Here is a 26,720-nt window from a genome sequence, read left to right on the forward strand (position 1 = left end):
CCTGCCTTTTTCCTTATGGCCGTGTAACATTGATCACCACTTCACCTGAATCTACCGATTGTACCGAGTTTGCCAGGCCTGCCGTTGCAGGTTTCGCAGAAACCCTAGGTTTGTCTGCAGCGGCCGTCCTCAACCCTTCATCCTATTCAAAAAAGGAACAAAATTACAAAAGCATTAAAAAAAAAAAAAAAAAAAAAACCTAATAATAAAAAAAAATAGCATAAACTTACAAAGTTGAGTGTGATAGTAATCACTTAACTTTTTTCTCTTGACCTTTTGTCATCCCCTGAGTTAGAGTCGAGTTGAACCATTTCCAAATTGCTTTTGGTTCCATTTATAATTACACTATGCCAAATTAAATTTAAGAAAATAATTAATTTTTATTAATTTACAAGTTTAAATTTCAACAATTAAAATTAAAAGTTTTAAAAAATAAAAAATAATTATTTATTATATTTTTCTTCAAAATTTCCAACGTAAATTACTATTACTATATTATACTTAATTTGTTATTAATTTTTATTAAAAATAATAATAATAATTTGACTAGATTCTTAAAAGCAATCTGATCCCAAGGACGCTGTTTGATTCGATCCATTCAGAATTAAATCCGCGGTTTGCAGACCAACCAGTTTCTGGCTATAAATTTGACTATATTATACTGGAGTCATCTAAGGAGGAGGAGGAATTGCTCGGACTGTCAAAAGTGGCCAAAATCCGGGCAAAAAAATTTCAAAAAATCTTGTAGAGACTGTTTGAATCATGTTTTTGATGGTGGAAATGGGTTCAGCACCATCAAAAACGTCAAAAAAAACCAAAAATTTTGAAGTTTAACAACTATAACTTGAATTTATAAAATTCCTCGTCAAATTTTCTCTAAATATGACCAGAATTTCTATAATTTTCCAACTCCTACGCGTAGTCTGATACATATTTATGGGCCATGTCGATGTCAAATTTCGGGCTCGTGACGTTGACCACGCATGGTCAATTGTTTTTGGACTAAGATGACATGGAATCGTCCACTTTCTTGATCGCTATGGTTCAAGGATCACATCTCAGAAAAAAGAATGAGTTCGGGAAGAAAAAAAGGTTCCCTATCGAGAATATGTAATTTCAATAATGACCAATAAAATTTCTGAAGCTTCATGATGATTTTATCGAGGCATCTTTCTAGATTCAAATTGTGATATTCTCATTTTTTTCATATAATTTCGTTTCCTAAGAAAGTTGGTGATAAGTTAGAAATACTTTCACTAGTTGAATGGAAAATTTAGAGGAGAGAACCGAGCAATGCCTTCTGTTACCATATTTCCAATCATAGAATGTCAAGCATCGAAGATATTGACCCAGAGTGTTTGCACTTTGAAAACATTTCAAAAAAAAGAATTATAGTGGTATAAATGTAATGGAAAATTTAAAAAGAGTAAAGAGAAATCAGAATAGTGGAGAAGTGATAATTTTGACCGATTTTAATATACAAATATATTATTGGTGTTTTAATGGTTAGCATTGTATTCTTATTATTGATAATGGATGAGAACTTGTATTTGAATTTTTTTTATGTAATGTTACGTTATTAGGATAGGTTAATCTTAATTTTATATATATTAAAGATTTAAATAAATAAGAAAGAAATTAAGATACAAACTTCATGTTAAATTAAGTTAAGATACATTTACCTACTACAACTACAATTAAGAATTTCTAGAAATAAAAGAAATAAAAAAAGATGCTGCAACTATTCTACAAAGTAATGACCATCCTTGGCTTAAAAGAGGGTCGTCTTCCTTAAGCGAGGCACTAGTCTAAAAAAGTGATAAGGCACTAAGTGTTCAACACAACATCACTTCAATAATAATAAAATGGAACTTGTATTGTGAGAATATAACTACAACACAAAGATCAATACAAATGTTGGTTCACTTGCTTGCTACTAACTAGGGTACCCCGTGTTCGCCTCTAAAATAATCAAATAGGTTGATGGACAACCCTAAGAATCAGGTTGTTCCATCATGTTACATTGTTTTCTCCAAAAGATAGTAAAATTGAGCACATGGCGACATAATCAGGGGTATGACAACTGGTGGCTAAGTCATTTGATTTTTTATGAATACCCATTCTCTTTTGTCATTTTATTGCATGAGGAGAATGGTTGTTTGATTGCTTATCCGATTCATTAATTGAATAATGCACTATGACATAGAGTATCTTAGGCTTTATTTTAGGAGATTTGTTAGCTAGTTGGTTTGGATAGCATTTATTGTAAATGGACACTTGTTATTTAATAAGTGATCCATAATTAGAGGTAGTTAGGACATGGAACTTATAAATAGCTCATTGCAAGAGTGTTTGTGTTGTTCGGGTGTAAACTCTTGCAAAATCAATTATGTAATTGTTTTTTCTGATTGATAAAATTATGTGTCTGAGGACACTTGTGCCATTATTGTGGTATCAGAGCTCCAATAATGCTGCAGTTGATTTGAGGAGGAGATTCCAGCTCTATCAGATCATGGAAAACTCAACTCCGTTGAAGTGATCAGCAAATGATTGGTATGGCATTTGTCCAATTTTTTTTCTTTGTTTAAAAGAAACAGAGATTTTATTAATGAATGAACAGCCCCTTGGGAAGAAATAAAAGTTTTGTCCTGCGATTTCTGGCTTGGAGGATTTAAAATCTTGCGTGGGTTCTTGGATCTCATTGGTATGCCAGCTGATGCATGTAATATGCCCTCTTGAGCTTTTGGTGCATCCAGATTCGATCAGGCCCTCTTGAGCTTTCGGTAAATTAAAACAGCGTAACAGAACTGGGCGCTTTGGTTATTGTTTGCAACATGTGTTTATTTTTTGTTTTGAGTACATGTGTTCCCCACCTTCCGAATCCCCATGACCGGATCTAAGTAACCCTCTGAACGTTTCAGCCAAAATGGACGCAGAATATGTGAAAATCACTTTGAGGGACACAGAATAAATCGTATATATAGGTTTGCGTGGATTTTGTTTTGAACGGCCTGCAGATTTGAAGAACTTCCCAGAAGCGCAGCTTGCTGATCAGGCAACCATTGATGAAAGTCCAGTCCTTTGCTGCATCAACATGAGCCTTTGGTTGATTAATTCAAATTAGTGGCTGCTATATAAAAAAATTACCGTTTTCCAGAATAAGAACAGCGTTTCTTTCATGGTGACATCGCTTTCTGTGTTTTAAAGTTGAGATCCAGCGTTCCAACCAGCGTTCTAGCCAGCGTTCCAACCAGCGTTCGCACTACTGTTCCAGCTAGCGTTCCACGGTTTCGAACTTTGGACTTCCTTCAGAGCATTTGGATACATTAACTGCCAGCCAGCATTCCAACAAATCTCTGTCCAGCTCCATAATACCACTCGGATTCGAGCCCAGCACCTTGTGGTAATGCCTTCTTAGCACCTGATAGTCTCTTTTTAAAATAAACAGCGTGTCTTGGACTGAAAGGGATCGTGGATCTCGCCTGTATTTTTTGGATCCGCTCGCCAGAACTATTAAAATTGTCAACGGTATCGATTTATATGTACTCCATGAATTGTGGCACGACTGCTGAATTTTTGCAAAAGATGGATATGTGATTTTTCGCTCAAAGGACCTGGAATTGAAATCCGTATTTCACAATTATTCAGATTAGTAGATTGAAGATATTGGACTTCGTGTTGCACTCTACCATGGGCAATTAAAATAAATGAGTTTAAATGCCAATGGTAATGGAGTGATAGATAAGGTAGACCTGATACAGGGAAGAGCGCTCTGATGCGATTCAACAGCTACCGACTCAAAACCCTAGCCGCCACTGAAGGGACCTGCCATTACTGCCGCAGGTTCTACCACTGAAGGCCAGCCATGGCATAAGCTGCGGGAGGGGAGAGCTCCGCCTCCCCTCCAATGGACACGCACTCATCTGACAAGACGCAGAAGAATACGACTCTGCACCCTGCAGCCACAGGTCCAGAACCTGAGAAAGAAAAGCAAAGGACGAATGAGGAAAAGCTGCATTCAACTCAGAATGAAGAGGACAACACAGGCAACGATAAGCACACCAATGCGGCGTCATCTAAGACAAAAGTGACCTCAGCCACATGTATTCCAAAAGCCGCAGAACCGATCAAGGTCGAGCTGCCAAGCCACCGCATCAATGGAGAGATCCAATTCATGCAGGGTCATGCACTTATCGGAAAGTTCTTGGGATTCTGGCCCACAGAAAAAGCCTTACAAGGATGGATAGCCTCAAAATGGAAGCCCAAAGGACAAATAACCCTGCAGCTTGGCCCAAAAGGCTTCTTCACAGCCATCTTTCACTGTATAGAGGAAAAAATAAGGATATTCGAAGGCGGCCCATACTTCTTTAACTCTTCAGGCTTGTATCTAACGGAATGGAAGCCCAGATTCAACCCTGATAAAGAAGACTTCAGCTGGGCCCCTGTTTGGATAAGAATGTATTCCCTTCCCGTGGAATACTGGAGAGAAGAAACGCTGGCAGACATTGGCAACAAACTGGGGACCTTCATCAAAGTTGCAACCGAAACAAAGACTCGCAAATACACCTCATATGCTAGGATCTGCGTCCAGATGCACCTAACCAAGGCCCTAGCAGACACGGTAAGCCTCTTTCACGATGACTTTGAATGGAAACAGCGTTTAGATTATGAGCATATCCCTTTCCGCTGTCGAAAATGCCATGAGCATGGCCACCTTTTCCGAGACTGCCCCTTAAATGCGCAGTCCAAGGCTTCATCTAATGATTCTAATAAGGATTCAGATGGTTTCACCAAAATCCCCACCCGCCGCAGGCACGCCAAGAAAAACCAAGCAGCTACGGATCATGCCTTTAAAGAGGACCCCCAGAACCGCTTCTCTGTTCTAGCCTCGCATGATAAGCAAGATAGTCCCAACTCTGACTCCCCGGATCAGCCGCTCCCACCCTCACCCTCCCTCATTCGCTCTAACCCCTTGCTCTCCTCAGACCCAGCCTCTTCCAATGCTGCTCCTTCACCCTCCATGGAGAAAACCAAATCTGTTTCAGAACTCGGTCCCTCATTCCCATCTAAAGGGAAAACCATGTTGAACAAAAATCAACAAGCATCAGATATGGATCTCGACGCAGCTCTAGCCCTGAGTCTTCATGAAGCTGCAGAGGAGGAGGACCACAACTCTCCAATTGTTATGGAGGAAGACCCGGAAGATGTAGATCTAGAAGAGCTTGACATCTCCAAACTTGACATCTCCAAACTTGAGACAGCATGCAAGCAAAAAGAGTACAACTCAATCCCCCCCTGGCAAATAGACAAACTTGAAGGAGTCCTGACCAAGGTGCAGCACCATAAAAGCCTTGGAATACAAGGAGGCAGCCACTGGGATGGAAAAAAGATTCTCAAAGAAACAAAGAAAAGGGGCAGAAAAACAGATCTTCAGAGAACAATAATAGTAGGTGAGTTACTTGTGGATTCGGGGCGATTTCCCAAGTTGACCAAGTTCTATAAACCCAAACCTCAGTTTACATGAAACTCATTTCATGGAATGTAAGAGGACTCCACAGTTCCTCCAAACACAGAATGATCAAAAATCTGATAATGCAAGAAAAACCAGCAATAGTTTTTCTGCAAGAAACAAAAAGCAGCAGCACAGCGATAGACAGACTTAGCAATAAAATATGGGCAGGTAGCAGTTCAATATCAGTAAACGCCTCAGGGGCCTCAGGTGGTCTCGCCATTCTATGGAACCCGCAGATTGTTTCACTTGATAATTTTCATGCCACTCTTCATCTTATTCAAGCTACCTTCCACCTCATTGGAACCAATATTCATGGGCACCTCACCAACGTATACTTTCCGCAGATAATTCAGCAAAAATTGGACCTCCTGGACACGATCTCCTCCCTCAATGAAAACAGACACTTCCCCTTATGGATTGGGGGAGGCGACTTCAATACAATAAAATCCATGGAAGAAAAACATGGGGGCAGAATCAGGCTCGACAGTGACAGCGGCGGCTTCAAGCAATTCCTACAAAACAATCAGCTCATGGACATTCCTACCTCCAATGGCATTTTCACCTGGTCCAACAAGCGCCGGGGAGCTCACTACATTGCCTCAAGGCTAGATCGATTCTTAATTTCAGATAACGCGATCCACCTTGGAGGGGATTTTAACGCCTCCATTATTCCCCAAGGAGGCTCAGATCACTGGCCAATTATGCTCCAATGGTCCAGACCAGGCAACTGCTGCAATAGACCCTTTCGATTTGAAGCCTTTTGGCTCACAAACTCGAATTTCAAGGCCATGGTCAAGAAGGCCTAGACATCTTACACCCCGCCAGCATGAGCTAAGATGTATCAGTTTCAACAAAAGCTGAAAAATTTGAAACAAGTTCTCAAAATATGGAACCGCACTCATTTTGGCAACATACAGGAGAGCAGGCAAAAATTGGAGCAGAAAATGAAAGCACTACAACAAATATTCATTCTGGAAGGCCGCACAGAAGAACAAATTCAACAGGAGCAGATCCTCTGGAATCAAATTGAAGAACGCCAAAAATAAGAGGAAATTCTATGGCGGCAAAAATCCCGAATCAGCTGGCTTAAAGATGGAGAGAAAAATACAAAATTTTTCCACAAAACTACCATACAAAGGCGTATGCACAATAATATTACCTTCGTCAACAATCAACAGGGTGAACGAATTGAGGCGCATGAAGATATGGAAAAAGAATTCACAGGATACTTCAAGGACATTCTAAGGGAACCTGACGGCAACCGTGAGGAGGCAATCAGAGCCATCACGCAGCATATTTCAAAAATCATAAATGAGGATCACAACAATAAATTGCTCCAACCCACAACTTTAAAGGAAGTTGAGGAAGCCATGGCGCAGCTTAAAGACGGCAAGGCACCAGGACCCGACGGATTTACAGCTAACTTCTTTCACGAATTTTGGGACCTCATCAAAGCAGAAGTATGGGACCTTGTGGAGGAATCCCGAAGCATGCACTGGGTCCTCCCGGCTCTCAACTCAACCTTCATCGCCTTGGTACCCAAAGAAGCAGCATCAAACAAACCAGAGAAGTACAGACCGATAGCGCTATGCAATGTGATTTACAAACTCATTTCAAAGGTCATTGCAAACCGACTCAAACCGCTCCTTCCCCTGCTCATCTCTCCAGAACAGACGGGTTACGTAGAGGGCCGACAGATCATGGATGGAATAATTCTATCAAATGAAGTAATTCATTCATTAAAGCTTCTCAAAAAACCAGGTATGCTTCTAAAATTAGACCTTTCTAAAGCCTTCGACAAGCTCAGCTGGAATTACATTCATAAAATGCTCTTGGCTTTTGGCTTTAATGCAACCTGGACCAGATGGATCATGAACCTAATCACATCTCCCAGTTTCTCTGTCTTACTGAATGGCTCTCCCTCAGCTCCTTTTCATCCCTCGCGTGGCATCAGGCAAGGGGATCCACTTTCACCTTTTCTCTTCGTTCTAATGGCTGAAGGGCTCAACAGGCTCCTCAAATCAGCAGTCTCCTCCCAAGCTCTCAAAGGCATCTCTCTTCATGGACGCACTCCTCAGACACATCAGCAATTCGTTGATGATACAATGCTTTTCGGGCACCCTTCCTCAAAAGAAGCCTATGTTTTCAAATCTCTACTCTCCCTCTTCTCTGACGCCTCTGGCACTTCCATTAACGCTGCAAAATCTCAGCTCTTTTTCTTCAATACCCCCCCCACCACGCAAAGGAGCATTGCTCGAATTCTGGGATTCACAATATCCCACCTGCCCTCTAAATACCTGGGAGCTCCCCTTTCAGACTCAGCAATCAAGCATGCGTCCTGGAGGTCGCTCCTGGATAAACTCGAATCAAAGCTCTCATCCTGGACTTTCCAGGCTTTAAATATGGCGGGCAGGCTAGTCTTAATCAAATCAGTTTTACAAGCAATGCCGCTCTATCTCTTCTCCATCTTGGCAGCTCCAAAATGGGTACTGAAAGCCATACGCAATCTCCAACGCAACTTCCTCTGGGGCTCCACTGGCCTGAATCGGAAATGGGCTCTAGTCAACTGGACAGAGGTTTGTAAAACCAAATCAGAAGGAGGATTAGGACTTCGGGATCCGCTTCAAAGCAACAACACAATGGGAGCTCGAATTTGGTGGAACTGGGTCTCCAAGCCAAACACCCCATGGGCTCAATTATGGCAAGCAAAATACGCCAAAGGCAGCCAATGGAGTGATCTAATCAGAATCAACCCTACAGCACAAGGATCACTCATCTGGAATAATGCAAAAACTCAAAGCAGCTTCATACAAGAACACAGCTTCTGGGAAATTCACTCAGGCCAAGCAGCCAGATTCTGGGAAGACTCATGGCAGCAACTCCCTAAACTTGCAAATCTGTTTCACAAACCTCTTTGGCAAGCTCATATGAAGCAAGAGAGCATCACACAAGTTCACCAATTCTGGCAGCAATCTACACATCATGACTTTCAGACATGGAAACCAGCGCGACTCTGGCAACTAGACTGGCAGGGAGAATTGTACACCGATATTGACCAGGAACTCACAAACAGGAAAATCCGCCACTCCAACCAGCAGGACAAACTCAGATGGGGCTATACAACCAAAGGAAATTTTACCACAAAAGAAGCCCATCACTTGCGCTACTCAGATCTCCAGGCGGCCAAAGATCAAATCTGGGAACAAGTCTGGCACTCAGGGCTCTGGCCCAAGATCTCCACCTTTTTATGGCTACTAAGCAAAAAACGCATTCTCACTTGGGATAATCTGGTAAAAAGAGGATTTGTAGGGCCATCCAGATGCCCAAACTGCAACATCAATTGTGAAACCATCAGTCACCTAATGGAAATGTGCCCACTAGCAAAGAAACTCTGGGAGAAAGTTGAGAAATGCAACATGAGAGTAAACCAAAGACAGGAGGATATAACAGAAAACATAAGGAACTGGTCCAAAAAGCCGTTTAAAAGCTTGATTCTTAACTCTCTGTGGAGTATTATACCAGGCTTTCTGTACTGGACCCTATGGAAGGAGCGCAACCACAGAATCTTCAACAACATTCACAGATCTACAGACGATCTTTGGCTCATCCTTAAAAAAAATATTCAGGAAACCCTGGCCATCAGAGCTTGGAATGACACTGACATGCCAGAAACTCAGCAGGAGCGCCTCATTCTGAAAGAATGGAATCTTGATCTCAAGGCCTTAGTCAAGGTAATAGCCAATCCCTCTATCAGATCCACCTCCCAATCAGCTTGGTCCCCACCAGCACTCAACTCATACAAGCTGAACTTTGACGGAGCAACCAAAGGTAACCCTGGCCCTGCAGGATTTGGGGGAGTCATCAGACAACACACAGGAGAAGCAGTACATGTATATTACGGGACAATAGGCAAAGATACCAACAACGCCGTAGAACTGGAAGGTCTCTGGAAAGGAATCTGTCTCGCTGAGCAGCATCACTTCTTCCCACTTGAAGTTGAAGGCGACTCTCTTATACTCATAGAGGCGGCTAAAAGAATACAGGCTGGGGCTAAGGCAGTCAAGATTGCAACAAGCTGGAGGCTGCTTAGCCGATTGGAATCCCTGGAGGAAAAGCTCCACAATCTCCATAATATAACCTTCCATCATGTAAGGAGAACTGCAAACCAGGTAGCAGATCGGATGGCAAATCAAGGCGTGTCACAGTCGATACCTTATTTCTCAGGCTCACTTGATACGGTAGATGATGCTCAACTCAAAAAGGACTGCATCTCTTTGGTGCAAAAAGACCTCTCTCTCCCGGATGCGGGTGATTTCACCGCGCGATAGGCATGTGGCTCGTCACATGGGCAGGTGTCAGCCCGGACGAGCCACAATGAAACAGCACGCAGGCACAGTTAATGCGATTAAGGGAGAGGTAACTTGGGTTTTAAAGCCCGTCTCTTCGGCATTCATTGCGCAGCAGAGAGCGATGTTGATGGCGCTCCTTAAACCTGAACCCAATGCCGCCTTCCCGCATTCCTTCAAGCCGTCCGAGCAAGCGCTGGCAGAGACGGAACATTCTCTGGTTCAGTGTAAGATTTCTCAGAGGAATTCTTGTCTGGAGATGCAGAGAGAAAGGCCCAGGATGAGCAGTCGTCGTGGCGGCTCCAGGGGACGTGCTGCAACACAGAGGCCAGTCGTTTCGCCTTCCTCCTCGGTGGAAATCACTTCTGAGCAGCATAGGAACTCAAGCAGACTTGCAGGCCGCAGCAATATGCGAGTGTGGGGAGAAATTATGGACTGTGGACATGTGGAGCATCCGGCTGTTCGCTACCGGATCCCCTGCACTCTGGAGAACAACACTCTCATTGTCTCAGTCTCGGTGGAACATTGCAGCAGTCTCAGGGGGCAATTGGAAGACCTGAATGTGCCAATGGTTGATATGCAAGTTCCTGCGGTTGATATGAGGCGGCCAACTAGAGAAGACATTCCCCCAGCCACACAAGCAGCTGATGCTGGCCCCAGTGAGCCGGTACAGAAGTCTTTGCTCTCGGACACGGAGAAATCCCAGAAGCTCAAAGGCAAAATGAAGGATGAGCCTTACACAACTGATGAGGATTAGCTCAGCCATCATTCTGATCTTCGCTGCCGGGAAAGGAACGCAACTCTCTGTTCGTCTCTTCTGCTCTCTTCGTCTGTTTGTCATTCTGTCGATGTATGTGTCCAATGTGTCGATTTTTATGTCCACTGTGTCAGTTTATATGCTGTCTGTCGATTTATGTACCCACTGTGTCGATTCCTATGTCCACTGTGTCGGAACTTTGCACCGTGTTGATCCATTTTTGTAACAGTGTCATCACTGAAAGGTCCATTATGGAGAAATTGCCAATCTCTCTGGAGATGCAGGGCCTCTGCCCTGATGTAAAAATTGCTGTAATTTTTGATATTTTGTAATATAAATAGCTTAGTCTTACGCAGAAAAAATAAAATAAAAATGGAGTGATAAGTTTTTTTTTCCTTGTTTGTAATTTATATTTTGGAGAGATATGTTTTTTTAATGTTGGGAATTTTTTGTATGGAGCTATAAGGTGATTTATAATTTATTTGGAGTCATAAGGAGATTTTTAGTTGAAATTTGTAAATTTTTGGAGTAATAAGGGTATTATATTTTTTGGAGGAATAAGGAGTTTTTGTTTTGTAAATTTGTTTATGGAGTGACAGTGTGACTCAAAGTAATTTCACTTTGAGGAGGGTAACTTTTTTTACCAGATTGTGCAAAAGTACCATTGTAAAAGTCAAATTTTGAAAGTTCCCTTGTAAAAATTTGAGAAATTGACTAGAGCCAAGTGCAAAGCTCAGTCAATTTTCTCCTGTTTTGACGACTATTCGAGGGTCAAGGCCAAGCCCCGATATATCGTGTTTTTTGTGTGGTGTGTTGTGTTGAGTATCTTGTCATTTCTATTCTAATTCTTGGTGCGACGCTTCAACGCTACAATGTCTAAGTTGATTAATTTGTTTTCTGATTCCGACAAACTTGAAGGCACAAAATCTTATAAAACATGGCATCATCTCATCGAAAGCACTCTCATTTACAATGAATTATGGCAGGGAATATGTGATGGAGATGTTAAGCTGAACAAACCCACAGATGCAGCTGCACTAGCAAAATAGGAAGTTAAGAATGCTAAAGCCTTAGCTCTTATTAAATCTTCTGTGAATGATGAAATGTATTTCCATATAGAAAATGCTACAGATGCATGGTCTGCTTTGAAAACTTTTAAAGACCTCTTTGATACTCAGCCTGAATCAAAGAGAGTTGATCTACAATTAAAATTGTTGCAACAAAAATTAACTGAAGGCGGTGATTTTCTTGAATATATCTCAAGACTTAAGAATATTAGGCAGGAAATTATTAATGCTGGTTTTCCCGCAATTGATGATAGCTTTATGGTCACAATTGTAATTGTTGGGCTTCCTTCTTCCTACACGCATTTTTTGGAGACTCTACAAGTAACTGAAAAATTAGAGAAACTAATGTTTGATGAACTCTGTGAAATGTTGACTCAACATGATAAAACTTTTGGGAAGAAGAAGAAAGTTGGTGAAGATGTTTTTCTCATAGAGGCCAGCACTAGTAAATCATCAGCAGACAGTTCTCGAGGCAGAGGCAGAGGGAATCATAATCAAGCAGCACATAATGTACAAAGTCGAGGTCGAAGCCAAAGCAGAGGAAACCATTTTAATAGAGGCAACAGTTCAGGAAGGAATAATTTTCAAGGTAGAGGAAACAATCAAGGAAGAGGAAATTTTCAAGGAAATAATAATCAAGGCAAAGGACAATTAGAAGTCAAAGTAGAGGCAGAGGACAATCTTCAGGAAGAGGAAGAGACTTAAGTCAAATTGTGTGTCGAAGATGTAACAAAGTTGGCCATTATGCTGAAGATTGTCGAACTTCACTTAATAAAATTCCCAAGTTTCAGCAGCATTCAGCGCAATTTACAAATGATCAAGATGATGATAACTCAGAATATGTTTTTACGTCCTCGCCAGCATCACAACTTTCATCCCATCTTAGAAGTGACTATGAAGATGCCTAGATCTTGGATTCCGGGGCCACTCAGCACATGACTTGTCGACGTGATTTTTTTGGAATTTTCAAGATTGCCAACTTAATTCCATTTTTCTTGTTGATGATACAAAACATACTCCTTATGGAAAAGGAGCAGTTAAAGTTTTTCTCCCTGGCATTGGAGAAAAAATGATTTCCAATGTATGGTATGTACCCAGTTTTAAGAAAAATTTGCTCTCTTTAGTCACGATTCGACAAGCAGGACATCAGGTGATTATGGAAGATGGTTTAGTCAAGATTAATTCAATCAAACAGAACTTGAAAACAGTCATGACAGGTTATGAAGATGGAAAACTGTTACGGATGAAAGGGATAGTTATTCCAAGGCATTCAGATTTTGCAGGGGCAGTGAGTACAGGGATTTCACCTATAAGACTATGGCATGTAAGATATGGACATTTAAATTTTGAGAGTCTTTCTCAATTGCACAAACAAGGAATGGTTAAAGGACTTCCCACTTTCAAAAGGGAAAATGCAAAATGTGAAGCTTGCATTTATGGCAAACAAAGTCGAGAAAGTTTTCCAACAAGTTCCTGGTGCAAACAAGCGGCTACAACTAGTTCACAGTGATGTTTGTGGTCCACTACAAACTTCATTTGGTGGTTGCAAATATTTCTTACTATTCATTGATGATTTCAGTAGAATGACTTGGGTGTATTTTATGAAGAACAAGTCAGAAGCATTTGAGAAGTTTAAAATTTTTCGCCAACTTGTTGAAAATGAAGTCAAAGAAAAGATAGGTACTCTCAGGACGCATAATGGGGGAGAATTCACTTCAAATGAATTCAAAACTTATTGCAGTGAAAATGGCATAAGACGACATCTTACTAATGTTTACACTCCACAGCAAAATGGAGTAGTCGAAAGAATGAATCGCACCTTGTTAGGAATGGCGAGATCCATGTTAACTTTCAAGAGGTTAAGTCAAACATATTGGGCAGAAGCAATACATACAGCTGTCTACTTAAGAAACAGATCTCCAACTGCTTCTTTAGACGAAATTACACCTTATGAAGCTTGGTTTGGTTTCAAACCTCGAGTTAAACATCTTAGAGTTTTTGGATCAGTATGTTATGCCTTAGTTCCGAAAGAAAAACGAACTAAGCTTGACTCAAGAAGTTTAAAATGCACAATGATTGGCTATTCTGATGAGAAAGGTATCGTCTTTTGACCAATGGAAAATTAATTGTGAGCAAGGATGTCATTTTTGATGAAACTGAGAGTAAGAGTGCTGAAGAAATTGAAAATCTTCTTCAAAAGTTAGAAACTAAGGGAAGTAAACAAAATGGAAAAATCCAAAGTCAACCAACTTCACCAAATTGGTATGAACTTGATTTTCCTTCCTCTGAAGATGAGTCATCCAGTCCATCTACATCAACAACATCATCTTGGACTTCTAGCAGTTCATCCGCATCTCCAAGCAGCAGCAATTCTTCTGACAATGATTCTCTAGACTCTTCACCAGAACGACGAACATCAATTTGTATTAATCCTCTTTACAATGATGGAGACTTTACAGAAGCACAAACAAGTGAGCACCAACTTCGGAAATGGGCAGTTCAACTTTTGAAAGATGTAAAGCCTAATGAACAGAATAAAATAGGCACCAGAAGGGCACATAGAAGTGAAGGCAATTTTGCCTTGATAGCAAATGATTTTACTAAACCTTCCACATACAAAGAAGCAGTAAAACATAAAGAATGGCAATAGGCTATGGTTGAAGAATATCAAGCAGTAATTGATAACAACACTTGGAAACTTGTTGATTGTCCAGCAAATGTTAAACCCATAGGATGCAAATGGGTTTACAGAATTAAGTATAATCAAAAGGGAGAACTTGAAAAGCATAAAGCACAACTTGTTGCAAAAGGTTTTGTGCGGCAAGAAGGCATTGATTATGAGGAAACTTTTTCTCCTACAGCTAAATGGAACACCATCCGATTAACACTTGCATTGGCCGCTCAGAAAGGATGGAAAGTTCATCAAATGGATGTGAAAAGTGCTTTTCTCAACGGAGATTTACACGAGGAAGTGTATATGACCTAACTGCCAGGTTTTGAAATGGAAGGACAAGAACATAAAGTCTACAAATTGATAAAGGCTTTATATGGATTAAAACAAGCTCCCCGAGCTTGGTATGTAAAGATGGATGAATACCTTAAGAAAGTTGGTTTTCAACGAAGTGAATCTGATGATACTTTGTATGTACGAAAACAGGGAAAATATCTGGTAATTCTTGTTATGTATGTAGATGATTTGATCATTACTAGCAACCATGATGATCATATTGCACAGGTGAAAAAGGAGTTACATGCAGGTTTTAAGATGACAGATTTGGGATTACTTCACTACTATCTTGGAGTTGAAGTCTTCCAATGTCCACATCATATTTTCATTTCTCAGAGTAAGTATGCAGCAAAGATTCTTCAACAATTTGGCATGCAGGATTGTAAGCCCGTTCTCACCCCCATGGAGCAAAACTTGAAACTTTCAAAATTTGAAGGGGGGGAAAAGGTGGACAGTACAACTTACAGACAATTGATCAGCAGCTTGATTTATTTGACAAATACTCGTCCTGATCTATCTTATGCAGTCAATATTCTTTCACGTTTTATGCAGGAACCACGAGACAGCCACTGGAATGCAGCCAAAAGAGTTCTTCGATATATCCAAGGAACAAAAGATTTTGGTCTTCTTTACACAAAGACTAAAAATTTTGTACTTGGTGGATATTCTGATGCCGACTTTGCTGGGAGTATTGATGATCGAGCATCAACATCAGGTTATTTAATGAATATGGGGTCAGCAGCAGTATCTTGGAGTTGTAAGAAACAAGCTACAGTGGTCACTTCTTCCGCAGAAGCAGAGTACATTTCAGCATGGGAAGCAGCATGTGAAATTGTTTGGTTGCGCCGAATTTTGCAGGACTTGGGCATTTCTCAGACCGAAGCTACATCATTATTCATTGACAGCCAGTCAGCCATCAAACTTGCCAAGAACCCAGTTTTTCATTCAAAGACAAAGCATGTGGACACCAAGTATCATCATATCAGATCTCTCATTGCCAAAGATGTCCTCAAGCCAGTTTATTGTCCTTCTGAAGATCAGATCTTCGACATTTTCACGACACCGCTTGGCAGAATAAAATTTACTAATTTCAGGGATGAACTTGGTATCTGTTGTAATGTATCTTTGGATCATAGAGGGGAATGTTAGATGATCCAAAAATACAATTTTATCATAGGTTATAAAATTAGAATAAAATAATTATTAATTTAAGATATTAAATTAATAATTATTATTCTAGAATGTTTAATTATTTAATGGAGACTTTTAGAATTAGCATATTGTTGTAACTAGATATGACTCTCCAAATGTGTCGTATCTTAGGCTCTATTTTAGGAGATTTGTTAGCTAGTTGGTTTGAATAGCATTTATTGTAAATGGATACTTGTTATTTAATAAGTGATCCATAATTAGAGGTAGTTAGGACATGGAGCTTATAAATAGCTCATTGCAAGAGTGTTTGTGTTGTTCGGGCATAAACTCTTGCAAAATCAATTATGTAATTGTTTTTTTATGATTAATAAAATTACGTGTCTGAGGACACTTCTGCCATTAGAGTAGAGTTACAACACCATTCCTAAGAGTTGCAACAATGGTCTTGAGCATGTTGCAACAACAACCATGCCTTTCAGTTACCCTTCTAATTATTCAAAAAGGAAATAAAAAGACTTCACATTTAATTGTCAATTTGAGGTTTGTATGTAACTTGCAAATTGTGGTGCACCAAATATGCTAGTACACTTTGTAGTTTTAGATTACTATATGTATGTCACTAGGCAAGATATTGAGATGCTTACACAACTCACCAAAAGAAACTCACACCACACTTGCAATCCAATCCACAACTTGCATGAATATAATGGGCACACTTGTAGGAAAGTAAATGTTACACTTGCAAGAAAGTAGATATCACACTTGTAGGAAATAAATCACAAATGTATCTAAGGTGACTTCTTTTAGTATTAAGGTTATCTTAGTTGTTGTAACAAAAATTTTGTTTCACATGTAATGTGATGCAATACATTACAAATTATCAAACCACACTTTGTTCATAAAGGAAATAGAACCATGAATCAAATGTTGTAAACAAAGTAATCAAATTAAACCAAATTGAAAACAAAGCAATCACAATTTTAGAAACTGAGTATTATAGTGTTAATGCAGAGTTGCATCAAAAAGATTTGTAACAATGACTTAAGTCATGAATTGTTGGATAAATCTCTCAATCATGATTACTTCGTAACTAATAACAATGTTATGATTGCAGTAATAAATCTATGATATAGAGTTATGACAATAGGAAATATCAGAGTTTTAGCAATAAACCTTTGATGCAAAGTTATGACAATATGAAGTATCACAGTTGTAGCTCACAAAATTCAAAGATGCAACAAAGGAAATATTAGAGTTACAAATAATTATTAAATAGAAGAATAGCTAGAAATGAAATAAATATAAAAAGATACTACGGGTGCTTTATAAAGTACAAATAGTGCCTGAGTAATAAGGGGGTCCTACCTTCTTAGACGAGGCACTCATTTACAAAAGAAATAAGGCCTTAAATTCTCAACACAACATCACCTAGATAGGGATGAAATGGAACTTATATTGTGAAAAAGTAACTACAATGCAGATATCAATACATACGTTGATTCGTTTTCTTTCTACTAGTTAGGTTATCCCACTCAAGGAGAGCAAGGATCTTTATATATATTTTCAATCTTTATATTAATAAAAGAGATTGATGGACAACCATGAGAATCAAGTTGTTCCATCATATCACCTTGTTTCTCCAAAAGATAGTAAAATCAGGCACATGTTGACTTAATTAGCCATATGACAAGTGGTAAATGAGTCATTCATTCTTTTCTGAGCGCCCATTTGCCTATGTCACATTTTTGTGTAATGAACTTTTTCCCTAACTAGAGTAACCTAGGTGATGCCCAAGATTAAGCCTAGCAGGTGCCACTATAACATCAAGAATATGTCCAACACAATAAACATCAAGAGTATATCTAACACTATAACACCAAGAGTATATCCAACAACCATTTCTGAGTGCCCATTTGTCTTTGTCATTTTCTTGTGTAACAAACTTTTTTTTCTTGTTAGAGTAACCTGGGTGAAGCCCAAGATCAAACCTAACATGTGTCAGTATAACATCAAGAATATATCCAACTCTATAAACATAAAGAGTATATCCAACACTATAGTACCATAACATCAAGAACATATCCAACACTATAAACAACAAGAGTATATCCAACACTATAACACCAACAACAACAGCTTGTAACCTAGATGTACCAAGAATTTATGACTTAGTTGACTTAGCAAGAGACGAGACTCCACAAGGGTGGGGGAGCCTACTCCTTGAGCCTTATCACAAGGGGCTAAAGATGTACCCCATGAGATTTGAAACTAGGTGGAGGGGATAACAACCTATTGTGCCAACCACAAAATCACCCCACAAAGAGACTAAAATAATAACAAATTTATGAGATTCATTATGAAATGTGCATTGGACAACCCCCTAAACAAGATAAATTGAAATAATTTATATATTTATGATACTAAGAAGTTTGAGGATAAAAACACTTTATCTTAAAATGTAATGTGTATCTAAATTAGATTTAAGTTAAAAATATTTGTATGAAAAAAACAATCTTATTCTTTTAATTCATCGAAATTGTAAAAATTTAGAAAAGCTTTCCTCTCATTAACCGTTACTTATTATTTTTAATTAATTAAAATCAATGATTAACAAAATTAAATTAAATAAATAAAATTTATTATCTTTACTTTAAGAATAAATTTTTATTTTTAATTAATTAAAATCAACCATTTAATATTATCACCAAACTTACAACTGATTCAAGATAATATTTTTTACTGATTAATTAATAAAAATAATTAATTATTATCTTTAATTAATTAAAGACATTGTTATAGTACTTTAATAAAAATTCAAACCTATTAAAAAATTAATATTATAATTAAACTTACAACTGATTCAAGATAATAATTTTTACTGATTTAATTAATTATAAAAATATAAATTTACTAATTAATTATTATCTTTAATTAACTAAAAGCATTGTTATAGTACTTTAATAAAAAATCAAACCGATAATTAATTAAAGATAATAATTTTGCCCTGGTTTGTTATGTAAACGGTCAATGTTAAACCTATAATTTATTAAAGATGATGTTTGGTCTTTGTATTCAGTCAATGTCGACTTTTCAATTTTTTATTTACGTGGTACAATGTTTAACATTTCAAGCAGCGTCACTCTCTCTAACACTGACTCTGCGAATGAGACACCACCCCATTTTCTAATAGGGATATACCAATTCTCACCAACTTTCCCGAGTTTCAGTGTATTGAAAAGCCGTGGTCTAACAGTTATGCCTTTTTATATTTTTTTCCCTGAAAATTATGGAAATTCCTGTTATATTTTGAAAAAATCTAGCAAAGATTTATGTAAATCCAAGTAAAAGTTGTAAAAATTCATAATTTTAGGCACTGTAAAAGTTTCTGATAGCGCTGAATTTATTTCCACCATCAAAAACAAGATTCAAACAATGCCTCTATAAGATTTTTTGAGATTTCTTTCTCTGGATTCCAGCGATATTTGACTGTCCCGACAATTCCTCTGCCTCTGTAAACGACTCCTATTGAAAAGTCTGTCATGTTGGGACCTATCTTGTCCACTCTAGTTTAGTTCAAGGGTATTTTTATGTTTATTACAGAGTTAGTGTATCTAAGGGAGAGTAATCAGTGCTTGACCGCCTCCACGTCGGACCGCACTAACGCCACGCTAGCACCCTCGCCCGTCGTACGACACATGGTCCTCGCATGCGTCCCCCTGTTGCTCATACATAGTCACCGGTTCAACAAGTTAACAAGGGGTTTAGGGTTTGTAACGACATAGTGTTTGCGGCTTGTTTTATGCAAGGTTCATTTATGTTTGGGTCTTGTTGTTGTTTGTTTCCGTTGCCGGGTAGTTGTGCACCACTGCTCCAATGGCAGATATTGCCATAATAGTCCTCGACGATGCGAGTAGTGGTTTATGGAGTAGAAGAGATGGTTGTGTTGGAGGTTATTCGGTTGTGTTCGTTCGTTTTGTCATGTTTTTTCGACTAGTTTTTCTTCCTCGTCTAGTGGTATGGACTCGTTATTCATTTGTGTTCCTCCCTGTGGCAGATTTAGCTCGACTCGGTGTTGGACATGGTCGTTTTGCACTCCGAAGGGATTTTTCAAGTTTGTAGGTAAATTTGTGAGCTTGAATTTCACATGTTTTATGCAGGTTTGGGGGTATCTAACCATGTTTGATGTTGTCTTGCAGGTTGTTGCGGGTTTAATAGTTTAAGCTATGGTTTTTGGAGCATATGGGGTTCCTGTGGCTTGCTGGCATGGAGAAAGCCGATGAAACAACGACTAGATGACTAGAAGGTAGGACATTGTCCTACCAGCCTAAATACCTATGTTTTTTAACACATTTAGCCGAATTGGATTATTGTGTCTGTGTTATGCATGTGTATGTGTTTTTAAACACCTTCACCTGTGTGGGTTTTGTTGGTTTTGTCAGTTCTGGCTAATTTTCTGAAATTTAGCTTCAGTTGTATGGGTTTTGTGTGGGTTTTCAGTTTTGTGGGTTTTGGGTTGTGAGCTTCCTCCATTTAGATACTCTCTTGATGTGCCTAGCCACCTCCTATCTCAAATGAAAAAAAAAAACTTTGAAGATTTAGTTATATATGTATATATATAACCTGTGTTTATAAGGGTTCGTAAGCATAATTGTCCACAGGGTCTTGAACTTCTTGAACTTGATGATTGAATACATGTAAGGGGAAAATCTTTTATTCGAAGATTGTTTGGTTGTTGTATTTCCTTTGCAATGATGTTTCATCTCTAAATCATTGGCTTGCTCAAGATTGTTTTGAATGCTTTGTGCATAGTGTAGGCAGTCACAAACATCCATCCTTTGGACTTGTTCTGCCATATGACTCAACTTTGAGCACCACTACAACCATCCCATGTGTTATGTACAAGTCAAAAACAACATCAATATGCCATGTACCTACCACCATTGCTTATCAACCTATGAATTGTATGTTGAATGCTTTGTACATAGTGTAAGCAGTCACAAACAACCATCCTTTGGACTTGTTCTGCCATATGCCTCAACTCTGAGCACCACTACAACCATCCCATGTGTTATGTACAAGTCAAAAACAACATCAATATGCTATGTACTTACAACCATTGCTTATCAGCCTGTGAATTATATGTTAATTGTTTCTTGGTTGCAGTGATGATAATAAGAGTGATAAGTGCTTCATATCCTTTAACTTTTGAATAGTAGAGTGTGTTCTACAATTTTATGTTTTGTTAATGCATTATAGCCACCTAAGAAAACATATATATATATATATATATATATATATATATATATATATATATATATATGGGTCATTCACTTGGGAAAACAATGACAGAGAAGAAACATGATACTCATGTTAATTGCTCAAATGAGTCATGTTCCACTAGCGTACTGTTCACAAGAGTGATGGAACATATGCATATATTCAAATCTTCAAAAGGTAGAGGAATGGTTAATTTGAGTGTTGGGTTCGATACTAGACAAACAATTTGTCTAATTGGGTTATAGTGTTACAGTGTTTTTTATCCATAGTTGGCATTGGTCTTGACTTTCCACAACAACCAATATATAACCTCTCTTATACATTTGTTATATATATAGTTAGATACATGAGTCCATTTATAAAGATTGCATCTACCCAGTCCAAACTTCATTTAGTTCTATTTCCTTTGCAATGTTGTTTCAAACTGGATTCGATTGATCTTTACTTTGTGTAGACCACATAATACAACCCCTTTATTGATCGATGGAATCACTAGTATACAAACAGAACACTATTCATAATATCTAAATCATTAGATTTCTTGAGATTGCTTTGAATGCTCTGTACAGAGTGTAGGCAGTCACAAACAACCATCCTTTGGACCTATTCTTCCATATGCCTCAACTTCCAACACCATTACAACCATCCGCCCTTTTCTGTACAAGTCAAAAACAACATCAATAGGTCATTTGTCTACATCCATTGCTTATCAGCCAATGAATTATATGTTAATTGTTTCTTGGTTGTAGTGATCATAATAAGAATGAGAAGTGCTTCATATCCTTTAACTTTTGAATAGTAGAGTGTGTTCTAAAATTTTACATTTTTTTAATTCATTATAGCCACCTAGGAGTGTTGGAACATATGCATGTATTAAAATATTCAAAAGGTAGAGGAATGCTTAATTTAAGTGTTGGGCTTGGCAGTAGACGAACAATTTGTCTAATTGGGATAAAGTGTTATAGTGCATTGGTATTTTATAGCTGGCATTGGTCTTGACTTTCCACAAAAATCAATATATAACCTCTCTTATACATTTGTTAGATTTATAGTTAGATACATGAGTCCATTTATAAAGATTGCATCTACCCAGTCCAAACTTCATTTCGTTCTATTTCCTTTGCAATGTTGTTTCAAAATGGATTCGATTGATCTTTAATTTCTCTTATTTTCTTTTGAATTTCCTTTAGTGATAACACAGGGATTCTTTTGTTCACTGCCTCTGCGAGCAGACAAAGCGTTGGTTTCCATTGTACTCCTCAAGCACATGCTCCTGGGAAGATCTTTCTTTTGAAAATGAAAATGGTCCATAATGCTAAGGATCCCCGTGGTGGAAAGAGCTACAGTGAAGCTTCTACCTATTATTCAATAGTGAATATGTTTGTAATGATCATAATTACAATGATAATTTTTTATCTTTATATGTGCAATATATAACCTCTCTTGAAATAGGAACTGTCAATATATAACCTCTCTTGAAATAGGAACAAATCTCTTCCACTGGATAGATATTACAGATAGATATTACAGATCTCTGTCTCTTGTTGAATCCCCTCATGCTCAATTTCTCGTTGGTTATTATTATCTTCTATTGGTAACTACTTGTGATTTATGTTCACTTCTTTTCCTTCTTTATTATGTTGCATTTCATCAAGTAATTATGAAATTAAATGATTATCCTAGTCATTTTTGTTGTAGTTGGATCTTCACACCAAAATAAAAATAATTTTCAGATCATAATTCCAATTCAAATTCAATATAGTTTATAGTTTAGATTCTACTATGAAACCAATCAACATATTGCATCCTTATAAAATTCACATTGCGACGTGGTTACAAAAATCAATTCATGCCACCCCTATGCTTGATGGCCTTACTTTCTTGCATTGCCCAAAATTGTTGAGTCTCCTGCATGACCCAAGTATGGTGGACTACCCAAGATTGGTTAATTAGGAGCCCCCCCTTCGTTGTGTCGACTACACAGTGGGGGGGTCATGGGGGGGGGGGGGGGGGGTTGTTAGCCCCCCTCTACGGGTCCAGGGCAGCACTTCAAGGAAAAAAATTTGGACCCTATATTATGTGGGCGAACCTACCTATGGTTTTGTGCATGGATTTTGCACACGGTTTTGGGTGCGATGGTTTTCGTTCCACGGTATTGGATGCTTTAGCATGTATATATATATATGTATTGTAACATTGAAAGGAACATAATGAAAAATCAATCTGGTAGTCCCGGTTTTGGGATCCAGGGGAAAATCTCTGTGTATATTTGTTTTATGTGTTATGCTCTCACTATTGTTTATTTTGTTTGTTTTAGAATTCATATGCAGGTAATTTATGTATGGGGTTAAAACCTACAGCTACAACTGATTGGCCCAAATTGTTGGTTTCTTCAGGTACTTCATGCTAAACAGGCTCCTCTTCCAGTGAACCATTGTCCACAAAATAATGAACAAGTTTGTTGTTCAACTCTGATGGTTGTGAAGGCCTTTCCATGCTTTCCTCATTGGTGGTAGACACATTATGTGTGTTGATATTCATCATGACCTCTTCCAACCATGATGGGTGGCTTACCTGGGTTGGCATGCTCAATTTCTCATTGTTTAATCTTGTTGTAGTATCATTTGAAATCAAGTTTGCATTTTCATTCGCTTCATCAACTGCCTCATATGGAATATCACATGCAAAATTGGCAGGTGTTTCAGTGGGTGTGATAGCCTCCATGATATTGACAGTTGGTTCATGACTAAACTATGTCTCACTCACGTGTTTATCATCATCACCAAATAAGTGCCCTTCATTAAGGGACATTATACCTTTAGCAGCAGCAACATCTTCTTGGGCATCAACATGGTCTTGTAAGTTTTCTGCTTATTGACCTTCCACATAAAATGCTTGGCTACAACCAGTATAATGCATAAGAGCATCAACATTAAGTGGCCATATACCAGTCCTCCTAAATCCAACCTTCCTATTAGAAGATTTGAGAGCCCTTTTAAATGCTTTACTTGCAAGCTCAACTATCTCAAACCTCTTTACTTCCACATGTGAATTCTTTGCCATCCATGAAGCTCGCTCAACCTTGAAATAATTCTTGAAGGGCCCAAACACGCTGACATCAAGGGGTTGCAATTTATGAGTGGTATGAGACAACAATGTTAACGGGTCAATGCCAAAATTGTTGGCCTCATCAATTGTCTGCACAACCATGTGGCTTAAATGTCTATCTAAAATCAGTAGGTGTCTATTTTCAGGCGAGACACCACCTGGTACAGATGCAACAAAGTGACAAAGCCAATGCAGGAATAGTTCCTTTGCCATCCATGCATGGGGATGTGTTGCCATGCATGCACTTGATTCATAGTTCTTTATATAGTTTTTTAGTTGTGTTTTACCTTTGAAAAGATAAAATCCTGGGATTGAAGAACCAATTGCATTGACACAAGAAAGAATAGTGATCCACTCCCTACTCTTAGGAAAAATCTTAGGCAAATTTTTTCTCCCTCTCTTGGCAATTACTCGCATACCACAATTCCTTCCTGCCTGTAAGCTTGTTTCATCATAGTTCCATTATGGTCTGGGGCATATGAGTTTTACTCATATGCAGCAGAAAGAGTGTTATAGAACTTGGACACAATTGCAGGGCATAGATTTAAATCCCTGTCTCTGTCAAGGCCCTTAGTTGTACGTAGCACAAGGACTGGATGCCTTTTTTTACATCCAGTCCACCATGATTAACTAGGAAACCCATCTTCGAAGGGGTTTGGCCTCTCCTAACAAATTTGAGCTACGGTGGATTCAAGTTGTATAATCTCCAACCCATGTCTCAATTGGGCCATCTCCTTACACCACTCAACCCCCTTGGCCTCCTCCTCTTTAGTCATAACTGTAACAGGCCCTCTATGCTTCATATTAGTCAACCCATTTATATAATAATGTATGTGAGAGGCAGCAATACCATGTTTTTCTGTAGAGACACGGATTGAATGTCCCTTAAACTCAATGTCATCAATTGCAACTAGTATGTCTTACTTTGTCCAGCCTCTGATGGCACTGATTTTCTTTGATGAACTTGCACCTTTCACTGTGGTTGAAGGTGTCTCTGTGGTTGATGGTGGGATAGCATGATCTGCCACCACAGTGTCCTTTTCAACAACATTATTGGGTGCATTGGGAGCATTCACATCACCCATCCTATCCTCATCTGATGAACTGGATCGCAGTTGGGCCCCCCTCGCCTCCTCCTATTCCTTGTACGATCTACAATAGAAACTCTTGGCATGGCTGCAACAACTTGCAAAGTTACCACGAAATTTTGATCTTAAAAACTGTATTAGAAAACAAGGAGATTCATTGGCCTTTGCAATCAATGAGCAACAACAATCAATGCTTTATCTATATATTGTAGTTGAATACATCTCGGATCTGAAAATCATTATTGGAAGGGTTTAAACTTCTTTATTTGACTCTTAGATGATTTTTATGAGTTATCAGGAAGAGCTATTACTTTTAAATTTTGTAACAAGTTAGACATAACATAGTTCTTCAACCCAACTATTTTTCTGTGTCCTCAAATGATTGTTCTTGGCATTCATTTTATTCATAGTTAGTAAAAATATGGGTTATTAGGAAGAGCTATTTCTTTTTCTTTTTGTAACAGCTTTGACATAACACAGTTTCTTCAACCCAACTAGCTTTCTGTGTCCTCAAATCATTGTTCTTGGCATTCATTTTATTCCTAGTTGGTAAAAATATGAGTTATCAAGAAGCGCTAATTCCTTTTCTTTTTTGTAACAGCTTTGACATAACACAATTTCTTCAACCCAACTAACTTTTTGTGTCCTCAAATCATTGCTTTTGACACTCATTTTGTTCTTACCATTCATTTTATTCCTAGTAACGGTTAGCATGTTTTTATGTAAGGGTTCTTAGTTGTAGTCTCTTTATGTAGTTATTCCCTTTCAAATTCTAAAAGTCTAAGGTGGAGGCGTTCGTGTACTGGTGTCTCTCCCCTATGTAGTTATTCCCTTTCAAATTCTTAGTTCCAGTTCTTTTTGTTCTTGCAAGAGGTTTCTTTCCTTCTTGTTCTTGTTCCTACTCTATCCTAATTAGTATAACTAAACTATCACAGCTATTATAGTTTGGGTTTTCCACACCTAATGGTGCTCTATATGCCTTCAATGTTTCCCCCACTGTTCAAATACAGGTAAGGGGTTTCTTTCCTTCTTGTTCTTGTTCCTACTCTATCCTAATTAGTATAACTAAACTATCACAACTATTATAGTTTGGGTTTTCCACACCTAATGGTGCTCTATATGCCTTCAATGTTCCCTCATTGTGGTGTAATTCAACCTCAAATAATATTTGGTTTGCTTCTATTATGCCTTCTTTGTGGTTCTTAGAATCTATTGGCTCAATAGTTGTTAGATGTGTTGTGATGTTTGGTTTTCTTGATACTTATTTTGATTTCAGATTCACTTCAGGCACATATCTTTTCAGTTTTGCCCTTTTTCACTCTGTGTTATAACGTTGGAGGCATCTGATCTCAATGATCATTAATATAGGTAAGAAATTATCCTTCTTGTTAATTTCTTCAGGGAAA

At 38.4% G+C, this 26,720-nt stretch overlaps 1 protein-coding gene across 1 annotated transcript; it reads left to right on the forward strand.

Moving 5' to 3' along the window:
- The first annotated feature begins 5,592 nt into the window (after window positions 1-5,592).
- On the forward strand, window positions 5,593-6,318 carry LOC149190444 (uncharacterized). The gene has a single exon (XM_089410517.1). The coding sequence runs from the start codon at window positions 5,593-5,595 to the stop codon at window positions 6,316-6,318; it is 726 nt and encodes a 241-aa protein (XP_089266643.1).
- The last annotated feature ends 20,402 nt before the right edge of the window (window positions 6,319-26,720 follow it).

Source organism: Pinus tabuliformis, chromosome 3_1 (assembly GCF_031772625.1).
Source record: "Pinus tabuliformis cultivar Carrire ecotype Pingquan chromosome 3_1, CPIR1, whole genome shotgun sequence".
Lineage (NCBI taxonomy): Eukaryota > Viridiplantae > Streptophyta > Pinopsida > Pinales > Pinaceae > Pinus > Pinus tabuliformis.